This window comes from Tupaia chinensis, unplaced genomic scaffold, assembly GCF_000334495.1.
Source record: "Tupaia chinensis unplaced genomic scaffold, TupChi_1.0 Scaffold000644_1, whole genome shotgun sequence".
Taxonomy (NCBI): domain Eukaryota; kingdom Metazoa; phylum Chordata; class Mammalia; order Scandentia; family Tupaiidae; genus Tupaia; species Tupaia belangeri.
Window position 1 is genome coordinate 7,179,999 of NW_006160165.1, and position 11,479 is coordinate 7,191,477.

Sequence of the window (11,479 nt, forward strand, 5' to 3'; positions counted from 1 at the left end):
GTCCAGGCCCAGGGCCGGCGGGTCCTCGGCAGCCGCACCTGGCTCTGTGCATGGCCACTTGCTGCTCCCCACGGCCACACTCTAGGAGGGCCTTTAACCCTGTCACCGTGAGGAGGAAGCTGTAGCCACGGCACTGGGAAGGGCTTTGGGGCTCAGGGCTGGCTGGGGTTGCCGCGAGGCCATGTGGCGTGTTGGGGTGCGATATGGCCACACTGTCTCCTGCACTCTTGGCCTGGGCTTGGGGGCGTGGAGCCCCAAGGGCAGTGAATGAGCCTCTCAGGAGCCCTGGACACCCCGCTGAATCCAAACTGGCGATTTTTAGGGCTGTGTTCTGTAAAGACCGCGTGCTTTAAAACTCCTGCTCCCTCCCCGACAGAGTGATAAGTCGAAGTCGGTGTCTCGGTGGCCGGGTTACAGGGAGACAGCTCAGAGACCCCCTCTGCCTTCTCCTGAAAGAAAAGCCTCAGGGAAGAGCAGTGGCCCGACACCTGGGTGGGGCGCAGAGGGACACGCCGGCTTCCTCCTGTGCGTGGACAGTGGGGCACAGAGGGACACGCCGGCTTCCTCCTGCGCGTGGAGAGTGGGGTGCCGAGGGACGCGGCGGCTTCCTCCTGCGCGTAGACGTGTGTGCCATGCCTTTGCAGAGGCACATCCAGCCTTGGAGCCTGTGAACAGCCCCCGGGGCCCTGGAGTCTGTCCTAGCAGGGTCTCGTCACTGGGAAAGGCCACTTGCAGGAAATCATCCGATCTCCCGCAGGGGCCTGCACAGCCACGGCCTGGGACATACCCTGAGCTGTGTGTTGGGCAGTCTGGGGACAGACGGCTAAAGCCCCGAGTATGAGCAAAGCCAGAGAGACGCCCCTAAAGACCGCATGCCCTCCCGAGAGGGACGTCTCACGTCGTCTCGAGAAAGCCCTGGGGGAGGCCGCGAGGCCCGCAGAGATGGTCAGGCAGACACCACTAGACCACACAGAGCTAACACGGGCGTGCCTGGGCTGGCCTGATGGCCCCCGCGTCACAAGATCCAGGAGAGCCCTGTCCCACACTGAGGGCCGGACAGCACTCAGGCACCCCGGGCCGGGGATCGCCTCCGACCCTGCCCACTCTCTCCTGGGCCCAAGGGCGAGGCCTGTGGGAGCGGCCGGTGGCAGGAGCTGGGGGAGCTGGTGTGGGTGCCAGATCGCCTGGGCTGGAAACAGCCATCTGCCACCTGCATCAGCCCCTAGGAGGTGACCTCCACTTGGCTTCACGGCTGAGGGTGGGAGAAGGGAGTGGAGCAAGCCTTGGGTGGCCACACCGTGCAAGCTGAGACCCCTGACCTGAGCTGCCAGGCCAGGGCCCTCCAGGGCCATCTCTGACAATGCAGACGAGTGAGTGCATGGACGGAGGAGGGGGGGGTGACATATGAGTCAGGGGACAGGAGTGGGGGGTGGACAGGGATGGGGTGGACAGGGATGGAGGGTGGGTGTACAGAGATGGGGTGGCAGAGATGAGGGATGAGGCAGACAGGGATGGGGGAGGGTGGACAGGGATGGGGGAGAGTGGACAGGGATGGGGTGGGCAGGGATGGGGGTGGGTGGACAGGGACAGGGCGGACAGGGAGGGGTGGAAAGGGATGGAGGTGGGCAGGGATAAGGGTGGGCAGGGGTGGGGTGAATAGAGTGGGCAGAGGCAAGCATTGAGTGTAGGGGTGGAGGGTAGTGGGTAGGGGTGGGGCCAGGGCAGGGGCAGGTAGGAAATGCAGGGGTGAAAGTTGGTAGATATGAGTGGGTGGGAGCAGGTGCTGAGTGCAGGGGTGGAGCGTGGTGGGTAGGGATAAGCGAGGAGAGGTGACAGTGCAGGGATGGAGTGTGGTGGGTAGGGGAGGCAGGGGCAGGTGTTGAGTGCAGGGTGGAGCATGGTACATGGGGGGGCAGGGGTAGGTGTCCACTGTAGGGGTGGAATGAGGGCAGACGATGAGAAGTGCAGGATGCAGCATGGTGGGGGGTGGGGCAGGTGCTGAGGGTAGGGTTGGAGCATGTGGGTGGGACGGAGTGGGTCAGGTACGGAGTACAGGGGTGGAGTGTGGTGGGTGGGTGGGGGCAGGAGCAGGTGCGGAGTGCAGGTGTGGAGCATGGTGGGTAGGGGTACAAGTGGGGGCAGGTACAGAGTATGGGGGTAGAGTGTGGTGGGTAGGGGACACGTGGGCAGGTGCGGAGTGCAGGGGTGGAGCGTGGTGGGTGGGGCAGTAGGGACAGGTGCAGAGTGCAAGGTCGAGCCTGGTGGGGGTGGGGACAGGTGAAGACTGCAGGGGTGGAGTGTGGTGGGTGGGGTCAGGGACAGGGGCAGAGTGCAGGTGTGGAGCGTGGCGGGCATGGGCAACAGAGCTCGGCCCTCACCGCTGAGCCAGGCCCTCGGTTCTCGCCCTCTCTGCCGTAGCAGGGTACCCTGGGAGAAAAGCCGAGACCCTGAGGGCTCTGTGAGTCTCTTTACAGACCTGGAGGCATTAATATCGGGGTTCTCAAGCTCTGTCCTGACCTGCACTGTCACCCCACCTTCCCTTCTGCTGTTTGCCTCCAGAGCCCCCTTCCCAGGTGACCAGGGGATGTGAGGTGCTCGCTGCTAGGGAGATGCAGCCCTCAGCCCAGAGGACCCATGCAATGGCTGTGGTCCCTGCAGGGCGGCTCAGAGCACAGCCCCTCAGCACACATCCTTCCATGGAACGACCGCCTGCCAGGTGCTTGGCATGAGCTCCCAGCTCGAGGGCACGGGCCCTGGTCTGGGGCCCTGTCTGCGAAGGGACCAGCTGCCTGGGCCCTCCGTCTTCGTGAACATGGGGTGCCTGTGACTAGAAGGGCCTTGGGGAGCTGAGCCCCACATGGTGCAAAGTGGGGTGGGAGTCTAAGGTGAGGCCTGAAATCTGTTAAGAATGTTCTGGTCAACTGACGCCCAGCCACAGGGATTCTCGCCCATCTCTGCCCCCGTTATGACTGTCACCTACACAGACCCCTCACTAGGAGGGGAAAGTGTGACAAAGGGACCAACAGGCAATTGGAGAGGTGGAGACCTCCCATCTGCAGACAGGACCTACAGGGCTGAGCCCACCGCCTCCACCCAGTGACCACCAAGACGCTGGCCTGCCCCTTAAGATCTTGGCCTCCCATGGCCACTCACATGGCAAGGGGGCTGCCCACCCCACAGGGATGGGACCCCGAGGACCTGACTGTAGGCTCAGCCACCTACAGGGCATCACGCTATAGGGCGTGGCAGCGCTGAAATGACCCTGTGGCCTTGGGCAAAGTCCCTCCACCTGGGAGCCAGAGCTGGACAGGGCGACCTTCCCAGGCAGGTCTGTGTGGTCACCAGGTGCAGCCCCCTGATCCGGGCCCCATGTGCCGCCCCAGCCCACAGGTTTGCAGCTCAGGGAGCATTTCCAGGGGCAGGTGCTCAGCTCCACGCTGCCAGGAACCCTGTGGCCCCTTGCCCCTTGCCTGGCTGCCCGCCCACTCAGGGCTCTGGCCGGGCACCTCTCTAAGCCTCTGCCTGCCTCCGCCTCCAGAAGACAAGGACAGGCCTCCACCGGCCTGGTGGGCTCTGGGCTCTGCGGTGTGCCCAGGGCGAGGTGAACAGCTCTCAGCAGTGCAGCCCGTCTTCCTCCCTGACCTGCGGGCATCTGAGTGCCACCAGTGTCTGCTGTCACACCCCTGGCTCTCCACTTCCTCTCCACCGTGGACCTCCTGCAGGCAGGAGCCATCCAGGTAGGAGTGCTCCTGTGTGCAGAGGGGTCCCGGCGGGCTGGGTCCCTGGCTGTCCAGCAGCCACTCTGGCCAATGAGAACTGCTCCAGGATGGTTCTGGAGGTTTCCGACAGGGCGTTGGCACTGCTGCTTCAAAGCTCACGTCTGCACCCAGCAGGCATTTGACTCGTGTGCCGGCACTGGGCGGGGTCTGTGAGTACCGGGTCCCCGATCCAGCTGCCAGGCTGCAGGGTGACGGCAGACACCCAAGAGAGAGGGAGGGCTCCCTCCACCAAGCAGGCGGATCAAAGGCAAGAAATGGAGGGTGCAATGCAGCTGGAGAGGCCGTGGCAACAGGTGGGCTCAGGGCAGCACTGGCTGCTAGTGTCAGAGGTGCCAGGGCGCAGCCTCCGAGACCGCGTTTGCTTGTGAATGTCCCCCACTGCAGGCCTGGCACTGACCTCTGCACCCAGGTTCCCCCTTCGGCTTGCTAGCGGTGCCTGGGCTCGCTCAGAGCTGCAGAGCACGCCCTGACGCCTGCTTGCCAGCTTCCCCTGCAGCAGACGGTGGCTGCGAGACAGCTAAGGCGGAATGGGGGAACTGACGGAGACGGCCTTTGGTCCCCACATCCCTTGCGAGCTGCAGACATGAGGGCTGGTGCCATGGCTTCTGGTGCGGTGTGAGGGGCCTCGGCGCTGAACGCTGTCCAGACTGGGCAGACAGGCAGTGGGCTGCTGGCCATCACTGGGCGGTCCTGCCGCCTGTTTCCTGGATTTTTCATGAGAGAGAAAGAAGCTCCTACCTGAGTTACACCACCTTCCTCCATTCTCAAACACACGCGGGGAAAACACGTCAGCTGGACACGACGGACCGGCAGGCGGGGCGGGAGGGCCCACGAAGTGAGACTGTCCGCCCTCCGTGAGTCGAGAACGCTCTGGGAGATGGTCACCATGTCGCCCTCGCTAAGTCAGGGTGTGGCCAGTTACCCAGGAGGGTCCATGACTAACAGCTGCGTCCGAGAACCACGGAGCGGCTAGGGACTTGCAGGGGCCCAGACCACGGCGACTCCAGGCATCTCTAGCAGAAGTGTGCCCGCTAACGGTAGGAATGACGTTGGTTTTCATCGTTTTGGAATACTGGCCTTCCCGCAATTCTTAATTCGATCTGTCCTAAAAACGTCACGCCTAGTTTCCCCATGATGCCCCATGCCTGCTCCACGGCCCCAGCCCTCACGTCTGCAGCCCGCTTGGGTGGAGGGGTCTGTTAAACGTGGCCCCACCGCTCCGGATGAGCTGTGCTCGCGGTGGGACTCCAGTCTGTCCCATGCTGGCCTCACCCTGACTCGCTTTCACGGTGCCTGCCCGGGGGGCCTCCGAGGACCCCACACAAGGAGCAGAAGGCGCTGAGCACACCGGGTCCCACTACCTGCTGGCCCAGTTCTGACTGGAGACAGGCCTGCAGGGCATTGCCCGGGTCGTGGTAACACACCATGACCCACACAAGGCTCTCCATGAGGGGTTGACAGCAGCCCCCAGACACCCACACGTTCCTCTAATAACCTGCTGCCTGGCCGAGATTGTTCAGGCTGCAGGAGAACCTCGGATCCGGGCCCAGTGCAGTCCCAGGTCCTGAGATGGGCGTGGGGCTGGAGAGAGCCCTGGGGAGGAAGGATGTGCAGGAGGATGGTGGGCCCGGGCCGCCCTTGCTGGCAGGGAAGACCGCGCAGGGACGGGCCTGGATGGGCTCTCTCGGCGCCCTATTTAGGCCCATGTAGCCCGTGTCCTGGTAACTGAGTTGCCAGCATGGGAGCTGCAGGCCAATGTGGGGAGCTGGGGCAGCCTCAGGCCGGGTCTCCGCACCACCCCAGGACAAGGAGCCCTCCCACAGCCCCAGCAGGCACCCGCACGGTGCACTCGCCAGGGCTCAGGGCAGAGTGGGCTCTCGGGGAAGAAGGCCTGGCTTAGCTCTAGGCACAGCAGGTCCGGTGGCTGCGCTCGGCCATCTGCAGCAGCAGGGGAGAGGCCATGCAGCTAGCGGGCAGGGTGGCCTGAGGAGTGGCTGACCGGGGAGAGAGCTGCCACGGAAGGTCTGGGCACAGGCCAGTGGTCACGGGTGGGGACCATCAGGGCAGCACCGACAGAGACGGGGATCATGCCGACTCTGGGGTTGCCGGGCTGGGGCGGGCTCTGCCCACAGCAGAGGGCCCTTGCACTGCCATGGCGCAGCCCACGTCTCTGCACAAGAGGATGCAGGAGCTGGATGCAGCTTCAGTGTGGAGGCCCCTGAGGACCTCTGGGGGCACAGGTGGTGGGGCCGCCGCTGCCTGAGGATCCATGTTCGCCTGGGGGCATAGACCACTTTGACATGACCTGGACTTGGGGCCTGCGGGGCCTGAGGCTCCCCGAGAGCCACCTTGGACCCGAGTTAGAAAACACAGGGAGATGGTGCCTGCAACACACCAGCTGGGGCAGAGACGCAGCCCATCTGCTCAGAGGACACCCTGCTGCAGGCTGTGCAGGTCAGGGGACTGAAATGCGCATGGACGCCCCGCCCCACTGGCAGCTGCCTGGGACTGGGGCAGGCTCATGGCTCTGATCCGGCCTCGCCATTAAACCCAGGATAGCGATGCCGATGCGGAACCGCCAGCTCTGCAGACCAGCCCTGAGCACTCCCCACAGGCCAGGCTCACTGGACCCACTCTCTGAGCCACTGCCGTCTGCTCCACGCCCAGAGCAAGCTCCCACCCCACCTTCACAGCCTGCAAAGGCACACACAGAGGCGCAGGGCTTCTGGCCCACGACAGTGAGCGGGGCCGCAGCATGGATGCGGGGGCAGCCCCAGCCCTCCAACAAGCTTCTCAGCCTCCTGGGCTGCGGCCTCCTTGCCTGGGAGGCAGGATTGGCAGCAGCAGCTGCAGTGGCGTCCTGAGCTGCTCCAGGCACCTTACCACTCAGGACGTCCAATCACATTCGCCCTTCGCACTAACACGGCACTCGGAGACCACCTGGGAACGTAACCATGGTGGTCACGGCAGTCTCGTCATCTTGGTGCACTCGACGGCCAGCCCCCAAGTAGACGTGGCCCCTGCTGCAAGCATGCTGCCAGAGCATAAAGACACGCATGTGGCCGTCCTCAGAGTGGGGACGAGATGTCACACTATGTGGTCGCCCTCGTGCTCCCTGGGCAGCCAGCTCAGCGATTCCGAGAGGGCAGGGCTGCCAGCCAGCCTTGCAGAGCTCCGGTACAGCTGCCCGGCACACGCCCGGAACCGGCCACATTGGCAGGTTTGGGATGAGCAAACCTGTCCTTGTCGTCCTGGGCACTGACCCCAGGAGAGCAGACCCTGCCTCGAGTGTGATGGGCCAGCCTGAGATAATGCGTGTGACCGTGCAGACGGTCACCTCGGCCAGCGTGGCAGTCCCTCCGGAAGGTCGTGCATTCGTTCCGTGCCAGTCACTGAAGGGGTACGAGAGCTGCCACTCCCAGCTCCTCTCTGAACCCGTGCGTGTGCGTCCTGCTCTGAGGACCCAAGGGCACCATGCCACAGAGGGCGGCGGCCAGGAAGGGGCCGAGCTCTCGATGAGCCCCTGCCATTGGGCGGCCCGAGTCTGGCTGAGAAAGGCAAGAGGGGACGGAGCACAGAGACACGGGCACTGTCCCTCTGAGTGACCAGTGACTGGGAGAGGGCCCAGCCCCACTGGCATCTGAAAGTTCCTCACGTGGGTCCCAGACACGAGGCAGAAGCACTTCCTGAGGGCGTTTGTCCCTAAATAGCAAGGGACACGTCCGCGTTTTTCTGCCTCGTCAGTTCCCAGAAGCTGAGCCCCAGCAAGGGGGCCCTGGCTGCTGTTCTGAGGAATATTCTGGAAGCTGCCTAGGTCTGAAGGGCGTGTCTGTGTAGGTGTGGGGTCAATGAAGGGTGTCCCCCTGGAAGCCGCCCTGGACCCTGAGGGGTGGCTCTGGCCCACAGGCTGTCCGCAGCCTCTGGGCAGCCCTGAGAGCACAGGGCCGAGCAGCCATCCCATCCCTAGGCTTCCAGCAACAGCTGCCCAGGAGGAGGGCCGCCTGGGAGGAGGGCCGTGGCACAGGGTGGGGTGGGCAGGGGCAGCCCTGGAGCCCTGGGCGTGGAGAATCGAGGAGCCAGGGTAGGGTGAATGTGTGGTATCTCGTGCACACATGTCTATGTCTGAGTGTGGCATGTGCTGGGTCACTGTCAAGGCCAACAGCTGCCCAGGAAGTCCCGTGCCACTGGACCTGCAGCCCGAGGCCCCCTCCTGGAACCCTCTCAGTCACCCCAACAACTGGACCCCTGCCCAGGTCACGCCAAGGGGCACTTGGGGCGTCTTATATCTCTATGGGGAGTGCCTGTCCCCAAGCGGTCCCAAAGTACCCACAGCGTCAGGACAAAGGTCCCTGGACACCGCTGGGACCACAGGCCTTTGAAAGGGGCTGTTGGCATCCCATCAGGGCATGGAGACGTGGGAGGGAGGAAGGGGCAGGCCCGGCCCACTCCCAGGTGCCCTGAGCCAGCGGTGCAGGGCTCCGAGGGCCTGGCCTGGGCTCCTAGGGCCAGGCCGGATGTTTTCCTGTGGGTCGGGGATCAGAGGGCGTGGCAGGCCTGGTGGGCCCAAGACTGCGGAAGCAGAGGGCGATTACTGAGATGGTATCAGGCCCGGAACCTGCCGGCCTGGCAGGGTTCAGTAAGGCAGCCAGGCGGGCTAAGCTGGGGAAGGACTTGTCCTATCCTCCCTGAATTAGCAGAGGACAGGGAAGCCAGCCAGGGAGAGGAGGCTGCCAGAATGCCAGGAAGGGAGAGTAACAGCTGAGGGGAGCGAGATAAGGAGAGGCGCCCGCAGGGGAGGACTCTGATTAGAGGCTGGAGGCCAGTTGTGGCCCAGCAGGAGACGGGCCAGGAATGTGGGGGCGGTGCCCACAGGAAATACAGGGGTGACCTTCAGCACACCCAGTTGCAGGTTGCACAGGCAGGTGTGTGGCCTCCAGTGTGGGGAGGGACGTTGTGTTTACGGGTCCACCACAGAAGGGGCTGGACCGGTGGTCAGGTGAGTCCCCTCACGTGAAAGGAAGAAACCCCCATCTGGGGCTAGGCAGGAAGTGCCTGGGGTGCTTGGGCCCAGGACGGTTCTGGCCTCTCTGTCCCCAGGACCCCCAGAAATGGGGGGCAGCTCCTGCCTCCACCTGCCCTGCAAGGACCCTCGCAGACAGGCCAAGCTGAGCTGAGCTTGGCTCCTGTGAGGCCCCTGGCAGGGAGGGGTGGGTGGGCAAGGCCACAGTCCCACGGTGCCGCAGCAAGTCTGCCACGCTGTCCACAAACAGCCTTTTCATTATACCAGTGCAGACCGCAGGCCCCGGAAGCCACGAGAAGGTCCCAGGTGCAGGGAGAATCACGCGACCTCTTAAAGAGCACCCCTCAGTACTCTGGAGCGGGGAGACTCACCGAGTATTCCCTTGCAGGGCCTCTTTCCAGCTTGTGCTTGGAGGGTCTGGGGTGTGAGGACGCTTGGCCTGCCAGGCAGGTGGGGCTGAGCCAGGATCTCCCGCATGGCATCACAGGCCTCCCAGGAAACAGCAGGGAGAGGGGGCCAGCAGCCATAGCCAGAGAGGAGGCCGGGAGGTGCCAGCGGGCAGGTGTGGGGCCCAGCTAAATGAGGCCTGACAGCTGTGCGGGAGATGGAGAGCTGAGTGGTCCAGCGAGAAGCCGGATGCAGAGGAGAGTGTCATTTTATTGTTTGGGCACGGGGTTTGGGAAGAGAGTGAAATTCTGGAAAATCAGAGATGCACTGGCGTGTAAAGAGGGCACCAGGGGCAGGCTCTGCTTACGTAACTGCAGGGGAGGGGTGCCGGACGGGGGCCGGTTCCCCCTTCATAACGAAGTGATGATTCCAGGGAAGAGCTGGCACAGGCAGGGCAGCTGCTGGGGGCAGCACAGCATGTCCCGGCAGCGTCAAGGCCAGTGGCCCAGCCCAGGGGCCCGAGGGCAGGCAAGAGGCCACTCAGGCTTGAGGTCCCGACAGGCACGTGATGCAGTGCTGCTGGGCCCCCGGGCTGGCCTTGTGTGCCCACATCATGCCAGAGGGCTCTCCGGGAAAGCAGCGGCTGAGCCAGGGCACAGCCACATGGCCCGGGATGGCCAGGGTGGGCGGGACCTGCAGACCCCTCTGTCAGGGGCCCGAGTGGCCACCCACCAGGACTGATCGCACATGCAGGAGGCCAGCAGGGACCCCGGGCCGCCCCACGAGAACAGAGCCTGAGCTGCTGCTGGCACTGAGGGTGCCGCGCTGCCCGGGCACGAGAGCACTGCCAGGGGTGGATGGCGTGAGGGCTGGTGAGAAAGCGCAGGACAGCTAGGGCAACCTAAGTGTGTGCTCACACAGGCCTGGGGGGCGGCCGGACCTTCCTGCCTTGTCGATACTCATGCCATCCGCAGGGAGTACTGACAGGGAAATCCCAGCACAGCCAGATACTTGGCTGTGAAATGAACTGACTGCAGCAGCGGTGACACGGGGACAGGCCGCGCACTGCCACTCCCCCTTGCCAAAGTCACCTGTGGTCACCACAGGGCACCTTGGCTCTTCCTCGGGACCATGGCCAGACCGCCTACCTACCCAGCTCCTGCAGGGTCTGCAGTCCAGCTTGGGCTGCGGCTGTAGCTGGCCAGGCCCCAGCTGCCCAAGGACAGTGCTCACGGGCACTTGCTAACACAGTGCTAACAGCCACCACCGCCTGAAGGCACCTTGGAAGGCCTCCCTACCCCAGCTGCTGTTCCTGTAAGCGCCTGCTGTCACGAGGAAGTCTGGCCCTCAGATCTTTCGATTCCTCTTTCCGGAGAACCATGCATCCCTCCTGACCAGGCTGGGAGCGGCTGGGGGGCCGCTGTCCAGTGCAGTAGCCGGTGGGCTTCGCCAGAACTTCCTTTGTTCTCACAACTGACCCCAATTTCATGGGGGGGGCAGGAATGGGGCGACTGAACATGCTCTTTAAAGCTGTCGGGGGTGGGGGTGGCCTGCAGGCAGAAGCCAGAGTCCCCACTTAGCCCGTGCTTCCTCCTGACCAGGGAAGGGGAGTCCCTGGAGCCCCAGTGGGAGCTGGGCACACAGGTGAGGCCTCTGTAACCCTGACCACAATGGTCTCGCTCTGGAGGCGCTCTGGCTCCCAGAGCCTCTGGAAGGCATGCCCAGGTCCAGTCAGAGGCCAGGACAGGGTGGGCCCAGGTCAGCCGAGTGCTCACCGTCTCGGGGTCGTTCTCGAACACCTCGCGGGCCTCCTCGCGGTTGCACAGCTCCTCCACGCACTCCCTCTCCAGGTGGCCTTGCTTCGCCTCCTCGAAGACCTGGTAGGCTCTGCGCTGCCTGGGCCGCAGGAACTGCGCCGCCTCGCGCGCCCGCAGCAGCACAGCTGCCGGGAGAAGAGCCCCGGAGAAGGAGCCTGTCAGCCGCAGCCTGCAGCCGGCAGCCCACGGCCCCGCGTCGCCACCCCCGCCGCACGCCCTGGCCCTGTGCCCAAGCCCTGCACTACGCGCCCTGGCCCCAAACCCTGCGCTCCCGCACCCAGCGCCCCTGCTCCAAACCCCGCGCTCTGCACCCAGGCCCTGCACCCAGCGCTCCAGCTCCAACCCCCGCGCCCTGCACCCAGGCCCTGCACCCAGGCCCTGCACCCAGGCCCTGCATCCCGCACCCAGGCCCTGCACCCCGCGCCCCAGCTCCAACCCCCGCGCCCTGCACCCAGGCCCTGCAACCCGCGCCCTGC

General features: G+C 64.7%; 1 protein-coding gene across 1 annotated transcript in view; it reads right to left on the reverse strand.

The window, feature by feature from the left end:
• The window catches only part of GAS6 (growth arrest specific 6), a gene marked incomplete in the record, with an annotated part of 39,562 nt that extends 28,162 nt beyond the window's left edge, over positions 1 to 11,400 (reverse strand). Inside the window, 2 exon segments of the mRNA XM_027776193.1 lie at positions 10,962 to 11,226; positions 11,375 to 11,400. Coding sequence (XP_027631994.1) covers positions 10,962 to 11,226; positions 11,375 to 11,400 — 291 coding nt within the window.
• Between the last annotated feature and the right edge of the window lie 79 nt (positions 11,401 to 11,479).